Source organism: Hesperophylax consimilis, chromosome 12 (assembly GCF_061612785.1).
Source record: "Hesperophylax consimilis isolate HC1 chromosome 12, BYU_Hcon_1.0, whole genome shotgun sequence".
NCBI lineage: Eukaryota > Metazoa > Arthropoda > Insecta > Trichoptera > Limnephilidae > Hesperophylax > Hesperophylax consimilis.
The window spans coordinates 25939886-25958716 of NC_142847.1; the positions used below are offsets into that span (position 1 = coordinate 25939886).

At 36.5% G+C, this 18831-nt stretch overlaps 1 protein-coding gene across 1 annotated transcript in view; it reads right to left on the bottom strand.

The window, feature by feature from the left end:
* Dnah3 (dynein heavy chain 3, axonemal) overlaps positions 1 to 18831 on the bottom strand; it is an 88842-nt gene that overhangs the window by 22870 nt on the left and 47141 nt on the right. The window contains exons 37-53 of the mRNA XM_089637977.1: positions 18614 to 18761; positions 16414 to 16502; positions 13617 to 13856; positions 12149 to 12306; positions 11628 to 11771; positions 11390 to 11509; positions 10085 to 10250; positions 8963 to 9215; positions 7789 to 7915; positions 7187 to 7394; positions 6686 to 6881; positions 4872 to 4976; positions 4634 to 4795; positions 2281 to 2588; positions 1425 to 1592; positions 1096 to 1331; positions 354 to 537 (exon numbers count right to left, since the gene is read on the bottom strand). Of these exons, the coding sequence (XP_089494103.1) occupies positions 354 to 537; positions 1096 to 1331; positions 1425 to 1592; positions 2281 to 2588; positions 4634 to 4795; positions 4872 to 4976; positions 6686 to 6881; positions 7187 to 7394; positions 7789 to 7915; positions 8963 to 9215; positions 10085 to 10250; positions 11390 to 11509; positions 11628 to 11771; positions 12149 to 12306; positions 13617 to 13856; positions 16414 to 16502; positions 18614 to 18761 (3012 nt within the window). The remainder of the gene's footprint in view (positions 1 to 353; positions 538 to 1095; positions 1332 to 1424; positions 1593 to 2280; positions 2589 to 4633; positions 4796 to 4871; positions 4977 to 6685; positions 6882 to 7186; positions 7395 to 7788; positions 7916 to 8962; positions 9216 to 10084; positions 10251 to 11389; positions 11510 to 11627; positions 11772 to 12148; positions 12307 to 13616; positions 13857 to 16413; positions 16503 to 18613; positions 18762 to 18831) is intronic.

The window sequence follows — 18831 nt, forward strand, 5'->3', positions numbered from 1 at the left end:
GTTATTTCAAACTTTTTAGCTGCGCTTATAGTAAATTTTTTAATGCAAACTTAAAGCGACAATTTTATGAGATTGTCAGGCAGGGAGACATATCTCCCAAAAAGACTGTTTCTTGTCTGCAAAGAATATTTCCGAAAATTGCCCAGGGGGTAAACATAGTAATATGTATTACATAAATGAGAAGATGTTCAAAGATAATAAACATCAGGAGTGGGATCACACAGATATTAAAAGTTTTCAGCAAAGATGCAAAACGAATAATGGTGTAAGTGCAATTAAGTTCCAGAGGAAGCTAAGAGGTGATCCGTATGGAGAAGCTTAGAAGCATAGAAAATCTGTTTTGTTTTACTCACTTTTGCTCTAGAGATTCCCAACACAAGTACAAAGGAAAAAATCAACTTATCCTTTTCAAACAAGCTGCGACAGACATTGTTGTAAATGCTTTTGGTAAAGTAATTGTTCAAACAATCCAATCTTGCATCCAGGGTGCTTGTTTTAGGAGCGTTTGTGATTGATTGGTTATATAGATTGATAAACCTGGAATAAATCAGATAAATTAAAAAAATGTTATGTAACTTTTGTCCAAAGCATCAGGTTCACACTCAGGCGTAGCGGGCTGAACCCTCTACAGCTAAGTCCTTCATCATTGCTCAAGCAATAATTTAAAGGTTTATTTTTATTATGGGCATTCAAATACTGTGAGGTTATTTGTTACCCGGAAAAGTTTGACATGCAAGAAAATATTTTACAAATTTTTACAAGACTGTCTAGCCGGGGGTTTTGGAAGATTGCTTTTAAAACATCACTCTCTTTGAGCCAAGCTTGTGTAACAAAACTCTTCATCAATTTGCCGATGTGGGGGCACTAATAAATGTGCTATAAATTTTACACAACTGATAAACAATCATTTACCGTACATTTGGTTATTTATCAGTTGTGTAAAATTTAAAACATGTGTATTAGTAAGGCCTAATGTATGTATTTATTGAACAAGTTATGTACTAAATGGGCAAATAGATCAACAGGTAGGTATTTTAAGATTTTTCAAGATTTAATAAATAAATAATAACGGATGGCATATACTATTTAACCTACCATGCAAGTGAATATTGATACATAGGATCAATTGAGGCCAATTCTGAAATACAGAAGAACAAGACAGAGCTGTGCTTCGAGACGGGGATGTACTGGGAGCGAGCTTGGTCAATCTCTACTTCTGTGACGGCCGCCACTTTCTGCTTCTCCTGGATATCTTCCGATAAAACTTTACTGGAAGACAGAATCCTGTTGGCAGATTCGTCCTCAAGGATATTTCCTTCCCCCGAAAGAACCTATGCACAGATAGACAACAATATTAAAATAAAATAAACTGTCATGTTTAGTGCACTAATTTCTAATACCTCTATATATACGTCTCTGTTTACCTCCAGAATTTGGTCTTCAATCATCTTTAACGTCTTCTTATTGTTGGCTCCTTCGACGATCAGTTGATTCTTCTTCTCTTCCAACTCTGGCCTGTCTCTCGCTACCACTATTCCTAGCAATTGATCTTGCAAACCTTGCGGTGTGATCATGAAGTTGATCAGGGTAACCTGTGATGATTATAAATTAATACAGATGTTATTTGTAATAAAGTTGCCATCATTTTTTCAATAAAGTCGTGGAGTTGCAAACACGCTCTGGAAATTTGAATATCTGGAGAGCGAAAAAGTGTTTGGAAAAGTTTTGATTGTAAACATAACAATAAATAAACATCTAAATGATTATACATATTTTCTTTTAACATTTGTGAAAAATATTATATTTAGGCATGTACTTCCAATGTACATATTAACACCTTTTCAGAAGTATATCCTAACAAGCCAAAAATTCTAGTGCGGGTTTTGATATCATAACGCTATGTTTCTTGATCACAAAAAAAGTAAAATTTTTGACACCAAAAAATAAATTAAACTAAAAATAATTTCGATCAACTTTAAAATATCTCGTTTTCACGAAAAGTACATATTATGGTAGTTAATCCCAGAATGTTTGCACTGAAAAAAAATTCCGACTTCTGGTTATCTGGTATTGGTGGAAACTTAAACATGAAATGTAAAAGTAACGTAACGGAAAGCGCAAAAAAGGATAAAAATATGTACAAACATTGGCGAAAATGCCCCAGTGACATAGTTCATTGAGGCAGTTGAAATATAACAGAACTTAATATAGCGTAAACTAATTTCTTCCTCACTGATACATTAGACAATAATTAGTAAAAATATGAATAGAGAATTCCACCTTCACAGCGACTTCTGGCAAATAGTGCGGATTCCTCAATCGGGTAGTGATATAGAATCTGAAATCTCTGGAGTATTCTATGATGTTATCGGCCAGCCGGATGCAGTCCATCCCCGCACTCTTGAAGATGTTCAGCACCAGAACTGGCTCCAGGATGGCATCCAACGTCTCCATGATGTTCTCCAGCATGACCGGGCAGCCAAACCTGATAGCGGCTTCGAGGGTACGGAGGTAGTTTGGATCAGAGAGCTTGATTACTTTGAGGTTATTTTGTCGCTCCATGTTTTTTACCCATTTATTTGCTTGTTCTGAAAATAATTAAATAAATTACATTTTAATTGATTAGATAATATTACATCATCAGCACTACCACCCGTTGAGAGTGTTGATCGCCCCTAGGGAACAATTGTAGTTTGGTTTTCTAGTTCCCTATAGCCAAGGCTGCAGTGTTTACCTCCATACCTACCATTAGCTACCTGAAATTAGGCCTCCTAATACTCTGAGTAGTCCTGAAGGTTAATTTATTAGTTTAGTTGGAGATTCAAAAGAAAGAAAATAAAAAGATGGCTTCACTAGGGGAACCTAGTTCTAAGGTTACATTGTACATGGTGTTGTTACAATGTGTTATAGAGCACCAACCCAGTAAAGCTGTTTCAGTTTTAAAAAAGCAGATTGCCATTTCTATTGCAGAGACGCAATGTAGGCTTGCTGAGTCTCGTTATAATATATTTCAATGGAGCCTGCTCAAAGAAGATAGCAGCATTGATCCCCTGTGCACCGGTGCACGTAAACAAAACTCAACAGGCACGAGTGGAACACCCGTTCACAGTTGATGTAGGCTTAATGAGAACGCGTCGTTTCTTCAATTAGTTTTTGTGTAAGTCGGCTCGAACATGGAATGAGTTACCGACGTCTGTTTTTCCTCCTTCACATATTCTGAGCCTCTTCACGACCCGCATAAATCCCTTCCTACAGCCCCTACCTTAACGCACCTTACAACACTGCCCAACCGGGTGGCAATATAGTTCCCCTGCATTTACACACTCTTGAAAGTTATCACAAAAAATTTTAAACGTACTCTAATAAAAAATAATAATTTTGTTGATCCAAATAAAAATTGCTAATTCAAGATAGCTAAGGTTTACAAAAACAGGTCCATTTTTGATATTGATGTAACAAACTGAATGCTTATCATTGCCATTAAATTTTATTAGATGTAGCTGCATTAAGATGAATTTTTCAAGAACAAAAGTCAGGGATGCCTGAGAGAGACATGGCACAAAAGTAAATCAAATACTTAGGAAGGGTTGTTTCTTAGGAAGAATTTGATACATTCATCAAATTTCAACGTTCATTTTCGGATTCTGTGAAAGTACTATTCAAGTTCTGTTATTATATCCAGAGATGTGCAAAATGGGTACCCAAAACCATTTGAAATGCAAAATGGAAATGGGTCAAAACTTTTCCATTTGAAAATGCAAAATACAAAATGGTTTTTAGAAAAGCATTTCAAATGCAAAATGCAAAATACCCATTTTCAAAATGCATTGAAAATGCAAAATGGTTTCTCAGGTCAAACAATTAAAATAATTATAGAATTTTTAAACAATTTTGTCATTTAACAATGGACATCAATGTAGAACATATTACATGATGGTAAATCCAAAAACACCACAACTACAGATTATGAAACCACAAAAAATTTGCGCGGGACTAATGTTGCCAACGTAAAAACATAGAAACTGCTATCTAACATTTAATATTACAGCGTCATGGCCATGTTCAGTATTTGAATCAGTATTTTTTGTAATGGTATCACTCAATTGCCAGGGCTCCTACCGGGAGCAACTTGACAAATGTAAATTATCTCTCATAGCGAGGTTGAGGACCGACTGATATTTGGGGCTTATGAAAAAAAGATGAGTGGAGAAAGTAGGAAGAATGTTTCAAAAAGCATTTAAAATGAAAATGCATTGAGAAAAGCATTTAAAATGCAAAATACAAAATGGTTTTTAGAAAAGCATTTAAAATGCAAAATGGAAAATACCCATTTTGCATTTCCATTTGAAATGGATTTATTTGAAATAAAGCACATCTCTGATTATATCATTATAGGCTAGTTGCTTGACAAAACTGAAATAATAACAGAACTTGAAAATATCTTTCACAGCACTTGAAAATTAACTTTGAAATTTGAAGAATTGTTCAAATTCTCCAAAACAACCCGTCCTTAAAGTGGGCCCTGTCAGGAGTCTGAATAAAAGAGTATATTATTTTAACGTTGAGGCACGGCCACTCGAAACCCAATTGCAGTGACGTCTGCGTACAATGGGTTAATAATTAGGATATTTACCTTGTGGATCTATCATCAGAGCCCAGCGCCTTGCCTTGTTGACAATGATGCCATTCTCAATGGAGAAGTTGTCAACTGGTAATCCGGCTATGTTCCAATCTCTTATCACCACGGGCTCGCCAAGAGTTGTGATCAGCGAAAAAACTTTGGAAGTTGGTAGCCCTAATAACGGAATAATCAGTTAGATTTGATTCACTTTATTTACAGCAGGTTTTTAAAGAAATGAATATTGTTTTACCAAAAGAAATGCATTTCTGGTTCCAATCGAATATGAGTTCATTTCGATAGTTAACTGTGAAAGCTCCTAGATATGCAATAAAGGCAGAAGAGAGTAGAACATCACCTGAAATAAATAAACAATATAAAAAGGGTGCTAAATAAATATTTGCACATATGCTTGGATCACATTCGCATTATAAAAAATATTGTTACTTTGATTAAATTATTTACACTTAAATGTATAGTCTTTAAATAATGAAATCTCAGAGTTTTTGCAACTGGCAACATTTCATTGGTAAACAATGACATTAGAATACACTTGCGTCCATAAACTCTCTTCAAAAATTAACCCAACCTAACCTAAAAATGTTAAAAGTGCAATGTATTCCAGTTAAACTTGATGGTATCAATTTAATTGGTTTAAACCAATGACGTTAAAATACATCTAGAATTGTTATTTTCTCACAAAATAAGATAATTCGTGGCAAGTAAGAAACACTCTAATGTTAAAATACATCTAGACTTGTTATTTTCTCACAAAATTAAGATAATTTGTGGCAAGTAAGAAACACTAATGTTTCCAGTAAATTCTCAATTCAAACCTTGTTCATGTATGATAAAGATAGACATTAAAGAATATAAGTATGTGAACGAAATAAATGACAGGACCAGATGGCGTTTTCGAATTAAAAAGTTGCATCAAAGTTTTTAGGCGAAAAGTGATCAAGTCATTACCGTGCCATAATGGAGCAATAACAATATTTGCAAATGGCAGCAATTGTTGATACTCATTGTTACTGCTGATGTGTATGTTGTTTTACCGCAAGCATATAAATAAAAAGAGTGATTAGACCATTTTAAACAGTAAAGTTTACAAAGCAATGACTTCCTAAACTGGCAATTTTTATTTTGGACCTTTTTTTAAATTTTTTTTTTTTAATGTGAAAATGCACAAGAGTCCCAACCGTCTACAGCCAGTGAGACTACGGCATCCCCAATTGGGGTATGAAGTGATGCTGAATTTAGTGAAGGGAGGGGAAGGAGACGGGGAAGAGGAGGGTGGGGAAGTGCCTGGCTATTCAGATCTGGTCACCAAATACGGCCAAAGCCTTTTCAATTATGAATGATGGTCTCACACCAGGATTATATTGAGAGTATCTTCCACTCTGGAACGTGCAGCAAATATACTATATATTATTTTGAATAAGTAAATTGGGAAATAACACAAATTATTCAAATAAAGTTTACTTGCGAACGCCGGCATTTGAATCTGCAACCTCCAGATTGCTAGTCAACCCCTCGACAACGGAGGCCGCCAAATACCTGTACTCTAGTCGGCCTTGCATTTTCTATTAATATTTTATTTTTTGGAATAACTTAATATGTAAAACCTCAAATTGTAATATTTAATTATTGAAGACAATATTAGCAATTATGAAACGAAAATGAAAGAAAATGTTGGTAGTTCTTATTCGAAGTATGATTCAGTTAAATATGATCGAAGGAGATCGGGTCCCATTGGCTCAGTTAGTACAGCGGTGCCCCGGCAAGGAAAGGGTCTTGGGTTCAAGTCCTAGATGTGACCGTATCTTTTTCTGTTTCAAATTTTCATTTAGGAACTACTAATATTGTTTACAAGGCCATTTTGGCACTATTTTACGGTAATTTACTTAGAGGTAGCAACGTGTGACAGTTTAGTACTAAAACTACGAAATCGAAAGCACTACAATTGACATACTTTTTGCTTGCCACTTTGAGATTTCTATAGCCCGTCTATATATATTGTTACGTCACTGGTTTAAACTAAAGACAATGATAAAGAAATGTAGTAACCAATGACATTTGAAAGAGACTCGTGCAACAATTGCGCCAATTCAGACCATCTGCTTTTCTCTCCTCCCAGACCTCCAATCAGCTTCTCTGCCCTTTCTAGCTTCTGGGTGCAGAGAACAATTTCATCTTCTAAACCCTTCTTCTTCCTAGTGTACTCTGCAAACTCATCATTCAAAGCCTGGAGCTTATCCAACACCTGAGAAATTAAATTATCTTTAGCATTGTGTTTAATATTACTGTTTGACAGCATTTTCATGTTCAGTATTAAAATTTTATTATTTAGAAATAACAATATTATTTTTAAATATACCAGAAAGATAATTTCATCTAGTTTATATACAAAAACGGTATTTGTTTTCAGGAAAAATTAAAAAAATATATATAATATACGTTTGGCACATTTTAAATACATCAAAAAAATTGTAAACTGGGCAAAAATACTGGAAAGCCTGAAAGGTTAAGTCGGGTCAAAATCATGGTCAGTATATAAGCAACACTAACCCCTTGCAGCTGGGACCTCTTAAGGTTGAGCGTGTACATCTGTGCCTGCAGTTCTTCCTCGGCCTCGAGCAGGGCCGCCTTCTTGGGCGCCACCACCTTGATGACGCGGTCGTACACCTCCATGGCGCGTACCCACTTGCACAGGCCCTCGCACGCCGCCGATATCTTCGTGATCACGGCCGGGTCAAACTCACGATCCGGAATATATCTGGAAATCCAATGGCGAACATTAATAACTAAATCATATAGAAAGCAAAAATTGATTGCATATAGTTGATAACCATGGAATAACGAAGAATACAAGAAATGCGATGTGGACATTTTTTGTGATCCAAAAGTCCGGTCATACAGGCGTTAAATTACTAATTCAAAACTGTGTTTTATCATCATTATGAAATTCAAATGGAATGGTGATATACAATGTCAGGCAGTGTAAAGTCAAAGCGCATACTAAATGGGCTGGAACCAAAAGGTATTGAGTCAGTGGCGACGTTCGTTTCCATCCAAATCTACATGGAAGGCATTTCTAGCGTGTATTTTCTAATCAGTGGCGATAGCCCAGAGGTAGTAGGTTTATATTATTGCAAATAGTGTTTATTAACCTTTCTCTTATTCTTTTCATAATGACCGGATTGATGTTGTCCTTGTCGTAGGCTTTCAAGGTTTCCAGAAACTTCAGATCACCCAAAAGCTTCAAGGAAGGGCCCCAAAAGTCTTCTACCATCTGACCTGTAGAGAACATCATTACAATAGTTAGTAATATTGCCGATATCTAAGCAGTTACCACTGTGAGCTGGGAAACTACGATTCCCTTGCATTTAAAAAAACTTACATTGAAGGTGATCACCCAAGTGATAGATTGAAAAAATTTTCAAATATCAAAGCTATTTTTCAAGTTCTGTGAAAGATCTTTTCGAGATCTGTTAATATTTCAGTTCTTTCAAGCAACTGGCTTATAATGCTATAATAAGAGAACTTGAATAGGACTTTCACAGAACCCGAAAATGAATGTTGAAATTTGATGAATTGTTCGAATTCTGTGAAACAATCCATCCTCAGTGTTGCTCTGGTGAATGACCACCATTAAGAATTGACTCTACTTGAATTGATTTTATCTATAATTTGTTACCAGATCTGAATAGCCAGGTACTTCTCAACCTTTCTCTTCCCTAATCAATTTCAATTTGGGAGATGAGTTTGCATACCGCCGCCCCAGGAACCATTTTATTGGATTACCAACACCTCTGCCATAGATTACCCCAAGGGTTTGCTACGTTTGGTGACTTAGCAGGAGTGCCTGGGTTCATAGGGTGAGGTTTGTCCGGGACTTGACGTCGGTTGTGTCTGCCCACCAACTGCGTGGCGGGTCTGAGACTGGTCGAGGAAGACCTGTTCACCTCTACAGCAGGACTCTCTCGGAACATTGACCTGCACTGCGGTGAGAAGGATGGATTCATCCGTCCGTCACTCCTGGATGTTCCGACCCATAATTCCTACCCACTCCTCGTACCTTTTTTCCTCTTAGAAAGAGAACTTTCTCTCCTTCGTTTCCTAAAAAGACCGTCTACACATCATCCCCAAAGATGACAAAGGCCCCGAGGGGAATTTATAGGTCCTCGATTGGGGATGCCGTAGTCCAAGTGGCTCCAGAGGGTTGGAAGCAGTTAGCTTATTCTTGTGCTGTATTCCATAAAAAATAAATAATAGTGCTCATGTAACTTATACCAATTGTCTAAAATTTTTTTGATTCAGTAAAAACTAGATGTTAGCAAGTACCTTGTGCGTTGGGCTTGCGCTCACTCTTGACTCCTTTCATGACGCAGACCGCCTCCATTACGAGTTTGACGCCGGCGGGTGGGTTCTTCATGGACTTGACTAGCGTGATGTCGGCGGGCTTCAGCGTGTTGAGCGCGCCCACGGCGGCCTCCAGCGCCGGTACCGCCTCGGCCAGGTCGCTCTCGCAATCGTCCTTGATGGCCTGCGCAGCGGCTGCCGCCTCATTGGCCAGGGCTTCGTCTGCACCCACTATCTAAACATACATATATTCAATAGATTGAGAGAGATTTCATCACCTGTAATTTGACCCGGGCGTTTACCACTCTGTTCTGAGACAGGCAGCAATAAATTGTTACATTCGTTTTCACATTTCTAATTTCAGTATATTTTCTCGTAGTTGAGTATTTCTAGAGCAAAATGCATCCTTAGTTAGAAATATCTGCAATAAGTTTGAAACTTTGCAGATAGGTAATTATGTTAATTCAAAATGACAGTTCAACACAACTATAAAAAGTGATATAAAGTCATGAAAAGTGATGAAACAAAAACTAGGTTAAATAGGTTACATAGCTAACTATTTAACCTAGTTTTTGTTTAATCACTTTTTAAAGGTGTGTTTAATTGTAATTTTGATGAAATATCATGGAACCTACCCTAACCCGCCTCACATCACTGCCCAACCGGGTGGTGATATAGTTCCCCTGTCTTTACACTGTTCAGGAAAGGGCGCTCTTGTGAGGTCTAATATAAATAAAATATTAAAATTAAAATTGTAAATTACTTGCCAAAATTTCAAAATGTAACTTAATACAATATTACAATACATTATTAATTCATCATGCTTTTTCTCTTAAATTACATGGTGTCAAATTTAACTAACTTTTTCTGTACTTAATTATGTGAATCACAGTGAAATGCTCGCCTGTTAGAAAGCAGCAAAGATGGTAGTTGTTTACTTATTTAATACAATAAATGGTTTTTAAATTACAGCAATGAACAATGCTCTTTAGAATTATAGGATGACTTTATCTCATCGGGAAATAGATGCCATAGTTTTGAAATTGGCACATTTGTTTACAAGGCTTACAATAAATATCCTAATAATTTGTGAGCTAGATTTACTTCTTTCTGAGCTTCCACAAGCACGGTGTCCTGCTCAATTTTGATCATCAGTTTTTCCACAAAGTCCGAAGTTTCCACCAGCTGCGGTTGCAAGGCTATCAGCTGTCCCTGCATGATGGCCACTTGACCTGCTGCAAACTGTAACTGGTCCAAGCCGTTGATATACCTGGAAGCAATATTCATTGTTCAAGTTGGAGACAGCCATAAATTAACCACTCACTAGATCGACACCTTCGGGCTTTTTGTATGAAACAAATTGGTCCTAAAAACCATAGATATGCCAATATATAGACAGTATAATTCTCATTCGGTGCCTACTTATTATACTACACACCAATGAAAAACTCTGAAAGTTTATTCCATAGACTTTCAGAGTTTTTCATTCATTCATCAGGCAATCAAATGACGTCACAAGATTTCGGTTCCAATTTTCGATTGGAATTATACCCCCCCTGGAGATAGCATTCTTAAGATCGGAGATGACATTGTACGTCTGAAAGATGAAATCAAATGTCATAGACAAATAAATCCAGAAACCAATAGAATGCCATAAAGTTATATAAAATAGATAAGACAGCCCATAGAGACTTGAAAACGGTTCTATTTGGTTTTGGGGAGGTATGTGGTGCAGAGAGGGGACTCAAGTGTTCGACAGTCGAATAATGCCGAATAATCATGCCGAACCTTGCCCAAATGCAACAGGCAAATAAAACTTATTTTTGTTAGCTAGTAAAACTTGTTTTGTAATTAGCAGTTATTTTGAAATTAAATAAAAAACATACTTTCCCAGGGAAAGTTACTTCGTCAGCTTTTTCATTGGCTTTGCATCGACAGCCGCTTGTAAGCGACTGTTTGGCCCGGTCGAGCTCGAGGTTTAAAGTAGCTCCAATAAAATGAAGCCACTTTGGGCATCTAATATTTATTTATTAACCGCTTCATGCTTACGAGTCACGCTCGCGGGCTAAATGCGTTCCAATTTCTGCTAGCCCGAGTGACACTCGCTGGTTTCGACTTGCAGCATTCTATTTTTAGCTAATACGAGTAACGCTCGTTAGCTATGTATTTTACTCAGTTTGAATTTGCCTGCAATTGAGATCGGTCTTGTTTTTGAACTGCTTATTTTGTTCTTATTTATATTTTAATTGAAAAATGAATAAACTTTGAATAAAACATTTAAAACCTGATTTGAAAAAAAAAACTTTTTATTAAAAAACTCTAGCATTAAGAGGTTAATTTAAACATTTTGATCGTTCTTAATCGAGTAGGATATATCTATGACTTTAGGTTTTTAAAAAACATTTTTACCTGTATTTCGCATTCGTAATTTGATTGACTTTCATATTGTAGAGTCCTTGAAAAGCTTTGATGAGCTCCAAGTATGAGGTGGGTGTAACATATATTTTACGCTTCTGTTCAGCATAAAACCTGAAAAGTGTAAATGAAATGAATGAAAGGTTTATGCACAATGATTAATTTGGACAAGAACAAAACAATCTAACATGAAATAAAAACGATAATAAAATTAGCTATATTAATCAATTACCTTAGTCCAGATTGTGTGACACTTGTATGGAATAATTTGCACATTTGGACACAGGCTTCTCTCGTTGTTTCGTCTACACTTTCCATCGTCTTTAAAAACACATTTGCAACCTTTTCCAATGCCTCCTCTGGCCATGATGTGTACCTGAGTAGTTCAAATGTTATTGTGATTAATAATTGGTTTATTATGCTGTGTTGCGCTTCCTCCTTCTTTGAACAATGTTTCGGACAACGTTGCAGTGTTCATCATCAGGGCAGATGTGTTGATTGTGGTGAAGTGTGTTAATGTACGTATAAATGATAGCTTGTTGAGCTTAAGATCGGTAAGAGGATTAACAGTAAGTGCACAACTCGGTATCACTTATAAATACATGAACACACTGCCCTGACGATGGACACTGCAAAGCTGTCCGAAACGTTGTCCAAAGAAGGAGGAAGCGCAGGACGGCAAAATCAAGTTCTCCCTTTTATATATTTTCAATATTGCATGTAATACTGCTACAATTTGTAAAAATTTCTTACCAGTCAATAGTACAGCAATTAATAAGAGATGGGAACATTCTCAATCTGTTGCGGAAAGAGTCTCCAATGGGTGACATAGCAAATGCAATGTGGAGGTTGGCCTTAATTCTCTCAACGAAGAAACCAAATAGTGCAAATGGAGTTGTCTCAGTTAGACCCTGAAAGAATGACAGTTACATTAATTACTTATTAACGACGTGGTGGATTTTAAGTCCACACCATCCAGTACCTGAAGCTGATTCTATCTTTTTTTTTTTTTTTTTAGTGGAGACGGTTTCTATATAGTTCCCGTGAGCACTTAGACCATAAGCCCATTGTGCTATCTCTCATTTTACCTCAATCCTTTAACAACAACTCAGTCCCTTTAATAAAGTTCACCAGGGTTGTTATTGGGTATGTGGCTATGTCTTCTGGTTCTACTGTATGTTTCCCCAGGTATCTGAGCCTAGTTCCCACCAGGGCAGGACATTGGCACCATAGGTGAATTGGAGTCTCTTCATCCTCTTCACATTTCGTGCATCTATTGGTGTTTTCCACTCCCAATATCTGCATGTGTCTCCTGAGATGGCAGTGTCCTGTTAGTAGTCCTACCAGTTCCCTCAACGAGTTTCTGTCCATATCGAGTAGTTTCTTGGTTCGTCTAGGGTCTGGTCCTTTTATGAGTACTTTGGATTGTCTCATTCCAGGTGGATTATCTCATTCCTCTCCCATTCTTTGTAGTGCTGGGATTTGACCCACCTATCAATATGTAATTTTGTGTGGCAAGCTGCTACTCCTACGGCCGGCTCGGATCCTAAAAGTGGTGCTTTCGTCCCTTCCCTTGTTAGTTCTTCAGCCCGCTCATTGCCTGAGTCAATACCTTTATGTCCTGGTGCCTCTATCACTGAACAGATATTTCTAGAGATGTGAACTATACTAATTTACAAGAAAAATTATGATACCATTTCGCATAATGCGCAAATGATTCAAAGACTGTAAATCTTGCTCAATGTTCAACAGAAATTTACGATTTGACTGAGCGTCTTGGTGGTATATCTATGGCATCTATAATTATTGCGTGACATAGTTGTTTTGCAAAGAAATTTAAGATTGTTATCAATCATTGCTTTTATCAATACGCCACTTCGAAGCAATCTATAAGGTATACATATTTTTTAAATAATCATATAGCTAATTAAATTGTTAATGATAAAATCCTTGAGAGCCCCTAACTAAAATATTTTTAACTATCTTAAATTCTTTTTTGAAAAATTATGACAAAGCTTATCTATTGGGCGTTGGGACGAAATTGCTGGAAAACAAATTTGCTCCATGCAGACCAACAAAAGTTAAAAAGCAATGCTTCTTCCGATCTTTCCATTGCGAGATTTTCTTAAAACAATATGTTTTGATTCAATGTTAATTTGAGGGTTCTCATGCCCTGTCTAGATAATACTTGGTTGATGGTAGGTAGGTATATCATAATTACCCCTTCTCTTGCCGCACCGAGCATCTTATCCAATATCTCCACTTTGTCATCCCCTCCGTAGAGGTTGGGGATGTCCCCCGTGTTGAGGATCATATTAATGTCCTCCACCATGCCCTCGTACTGGATCTGGTTGTCGGCAAACAGGAACACTAGCGGCTTGCCTGTGGTGCCCGCTTTCATCAGCAGGCGCTTGATGTCATCACGCCATTCCGGTTGGTTGTATGTGCGGGATATTGTTATCTTTAATCAATTTAATTATTAATCTAATGGAGTGCTGTAGCTTTGTAAAAATTACTTTAGTATAATCATTAAAACAACACATTAACCGGTGTTGGCATCGCTTTGTTGAAAAGATGAGTTCATTTATTTTAAAAAAGAAAGACAAATACTTCAACACGGTTATGAATAACCTGACAATAATAAAAAAAACATCTATAACCATTATTATAAGCAAAAATATGGCATTTTTAATGATGGAGGATTTAGGTAGCAAAGGAACTGAACCCACGAAGCTTTGTCGACATATGGCATTTGCAATGATGGAGGATTTAGGTAGCAAAGGAACTGAACCCACGAAGCTTTGTCAACATATGGCATTTGCAATGATGGAGGATTTAGGTAGCAAAGGAACTGAACCCACGAAGCTTTGTCGACATATGGCATTTGCAATGATGGAGGATTTAGGTAGCAAAGGAACTGAACCCACGAAGCTTTGTCGACATATGGCATTTGCAATGATGGAGGATTTAGGTAGCAAAGGAACTGAACCCACGAAGCTTTGTCGACATATGGCATTTGCAATGATGGAGGATTTAGGTAGCAAAGGAACTGAACCCACGAAGCTTTGTCGACATATGGTATTTGCAATGATGGAGGATTTAGGTAGCAAAGGAACTGAACCCACGAAGCTTTGTCGACTCGGCTACTAATCGGTATACAGTGGTGCCTCACACAACGAACTTAATTCGTTCCAGGAGCAAGTTCGTTATGCGAAAAGTTCGTTATGTGAAACGCGTTTTCCCATAACAATACATGTTAAAAAAAATAATTCGTTCTGTAGCATAAAATATGGTAAGATGACATAAAAAAAGATAAATTTTTTGTTATTATTTTTATTTAGATACATCTAAAAACATAATGAAAAAAACACACATTTTTTAATTTTAAGAAATAATCGAATCTTGCACATCTTCATCCATTTTCCGCCGAATGTGCAGTGAAAAACCTGTCCAAAGTCGTTTGTTTCTCTCTTTTCTTCAACATCTGCCGGAAATAACGGACAAGAGTATCGGAGTACAGGTCGTTGATCCTGTTTGCTTCAGCGGAATCCGGATAGTGGGCATTGGTAAACTCCTGAACTGCTTTCCATTTGACCAGGATGTTCTTGATGTCAGCAGTTGGAATTGGTTGATTGTTTGATTGTTGCTCCTCGTTATCAGATGACGCTTCCCTTTGAGCATTGTCCTGTTGTTGGGCCAGAAGTGTTTGGAGCTCTTCAGTTGTCAGCTCTTCTTTGTGTTCCTCAATAAGCTCCTCTACATCCTCTTCCTCTACCTCTAATTCCAACCTTTGGGCCACTGTGATGATGTCCTTCACCACTTCTGTGTCATCAACTACTGCTTCTTCCTGAATCCACGAAGGCACAAGCATCTTCCAAGCAGAAATGAGGGTCAGAAGATCGGGCGACTTCGTTGTGTGAATCGTGAAATGAACAAAAAGGAAGTTCGTTGTGTGCAGCATTCGCTGTGCGAGGCGTTCGTTGTGTGAGGCACCACTGTATTTATATCGATATTATCAAGTACCCAGAATAGAGACAATACCTCCAACTTCTGACATTTCCCATACATTCTGATGGCAGTATGTTACACTAGCGCCTCAGTGGCGTAAGTTCTGTGTCTTTATCAGAAAGATTTTCGTATGAATGCCTAGCTTATTAGATTGTGAGTTAATTTAGGATATGATATCAGTGCGATGAAGCTGAGATTCAAAAATATTGTGCTCTAAAAAATTTTGATTGAAACTTTGTTTGCAATAATAATAATGACAAAAGATTTTTTAAATATTTATGTTGAGGGATCAGTAGGATTTATAGGCCCTGTTAGGAGTTCTACCGAGCCGAACCCTCTGATATGAAAATATCTGGAGTCGGTGAATTATTTTCCCATTTGATCTCTGGTGAGTTGACGTGTTGTTCTTGTATTGTTTTGTATTTATTTTGCTTATATAATGCACTTGCATAATGTTGATTGACTAGATGATCATTTGTAGAAAAGTGTGTGGAAGGGTTTAGTTTTTTCTATGGGGAAGATTTAACCCGGACATAAAATCGGAAACATATTCCAGAATGTATGCAGGGGTAGTGCAATGCAATACATTCCATATTTGAAATAATATACATAATTAGCTTAAGAAAAATAATAATAATACATGGGTGATTCCGATAGGCACAAACAGCGGAATTTATGTGAAAAAAGATAAAATATAAACATAAAAATGAGTGTAAGCTGCCATTTATGGAGGATATTTGCACATCTCCCGTCTCCAGAGGGCCATCAGAGGGGACTCCATCCAGGCAACCATGGTAGTGATGATTTTGTTACTTGATTGGCGTAGTCTGCGCCATAAGCTTCCCATGTGATGGCGGAGAAGCGCTCGATGAAGCGTGAATGAAATTTACAGTTGCTATATATAAGAAGAATGTTCTAGTAAACTAAACATAAAATAATGAGGTGGTCGGTTAGATATCGTCAAACCTAAAAGGGATTAGGCAATAATGTATTATTTATTTACAATGTACCTGGAAGCAACTCATTTCTAATATGCTGCCCGCCAACTTGACTGCGCTCCCTCGCCCACTGCCTCCCACTCCCACCATCAAAAGGTGTCCTATAAATATACAACAGATGTAGATACAGTTCACTAAAAGAACCTGAGATATCATTTGACAAACGCAAGGGAAAAAAGTTCAAACTATAAATTTATTTTTAGTTACCAATACCGTTTTTAATTTTTTTGTGTTGATAAAATAAAATAATGTATTTTTATATGTTTCTTGAAAGAATTGAGTTTTGTAACCACTCGAGTGATTTTCGGCATATTATGCAGAGTTTGCAAAACGTCTTGAGTGATCGCACGCCATTATGTGCATTTTTAACTCGCAGAATTCGAGCATTTACGATATTTTAATAATTTTTTATAAATCGAAAAAATATAGGATAAACGGTAAAATATAGGTGAATTCATTGGATATACAGCAATATAATCAGTTTATATGTCTCCGTATTAAAATTCAGAGGTATGATTTTTTTTAAATGAGGGCGAGAAATTTCCAAATCGAACCCCAATCACTCAACTCATATTCCAGTTATTGATGCGAGCACTCGAGTTTGGTATACAGACAAAAATATTTATACCAAGAGCCTCGTCTCTTTATGGTGAGGAAAAGCTATTATTATTTACCTTTATAACACTGTATAATATGTATAAATTGTATATTTATTGTAAACAACATACAAATATTAAATAAATAAAAAAAAATAAACTAAATGTATATTCATGTTCCCTATGTACGACCACCAACAAATAATAAATTCAACTTAATACCGTAAAGCATTACACGCAAAAACATATATTTTTTTGAGTATAAAATTTTGCACCATTAATGAATGAGCAGTTTATACATAAGACTCCTCAGAGGAGGCCCTAAGGAAAATAATTTCCTTATGCCATCTTTAAGGATGCTGTGTGGATGGTCTTCTTGATGAGAGAAAGGAGTTAACATGGATCTTGAAGAGAGACAAAGGCTGGCAGATTGTTGACAGCCGAGCTGTTGAACTCAAGAAAGAGTCGTAAAAACGACTCATTCTCATGTGACGAATGTCAATTCTGTACAAATGTTTTCGGACTATGCACCGGTAGGGATCAATGACGCTAGTTCCTCAGAGCATCTTCCATTAAAATACCGATAGAACAAGGACAGCATTTCCTATTGATGCCTGTGCTCTAAACATAAGGAATGTAATGTTATGTGTATAAAGCAGCTGCATATCAATCAAATACTTTGTAGATTTTTTATCAACATCAAATTTGCAAGTACACGACAAATCCGTGCCACTAGAATTGGCTCTACATTCAACTTTATGGCGGTACATACTAAAATATCATTCGGTCAAGAAACTATTTATATCAGGCTCCAGTTATATTTAATATTCTTTCAGATTATATTAAGTCTAAATCTAAGGACGGGTTGTTTCGGAGAATTCATATATTTTCAACGTTCATTTCAGGTTCTGTGAAAGTCCTATTCAAGTTTTGTTATTATATCATTATAGGCTAGTTGCTTGACAGAACTGAAATAATTACAGAACTTGAAAATTTTTTTCACAGAACTTGAAAATTAACTTTGAAATTTGAAGAATTGTTCAAATTCTCCGAAACAACCTGTCCAAAGTCTCCAATTCCTTGGTTAAATTTAGAACGATTGTTAAGATGTTTATGTTGACAGAGGATTGCCATATTTTTTATCCTTGTCCTTCCTCAAATACTAAGATTTTATATATGGTCCATTTGCTTAAAGCAGTGTCACCCTAGTTGTCTATGTATTTACTTTGTTTCTTCTTGGGAATAAATAATTATTTATGGTTAAAAAATTGCTTTCTTTCTTTTTGTAATAATTTGTGTTTATGTATTGTAGTGATTACTTTATGTTTGTTTCAATCAAATGGGCAAATTATTAACCTCGATACAGGCTTAGTCCTAGTGAGGTTAAGTTTTATGTGAAAAATTATTAATTGTTACAATAAAAATAAATAAAAGATTGCAATCTGTTTTTTAACTTAGGGGAATCTATCAAAGGAACCATTCGTTTTTGCACATGGCTATCTTTTGGCCAGTCAAGCATGCCATCTGGGTAGCTAAAATGAATCTGTACAGTCAGAAAATCGCAGAAAGTGGATTACTTGGTTATACAAACAGATTGATTATTCAGTTTTACAAACCATTTGCTTGTAGCAGCACACGGCACGCCCTGGAGATGTGATCTAGTGCGTATTTGAACATGACCATCTGCATGGAGGTGGTAGAGAGAAGGTTATATTCTTCCAAATAATATTCCATCTTCTCCGCCATGATATCCAAATCCATTACCTAAAAAAAGTTAAATGTCATCATAGAAATACTGTAATAACCAGTAAACAATGTCAACCTATATTTATGT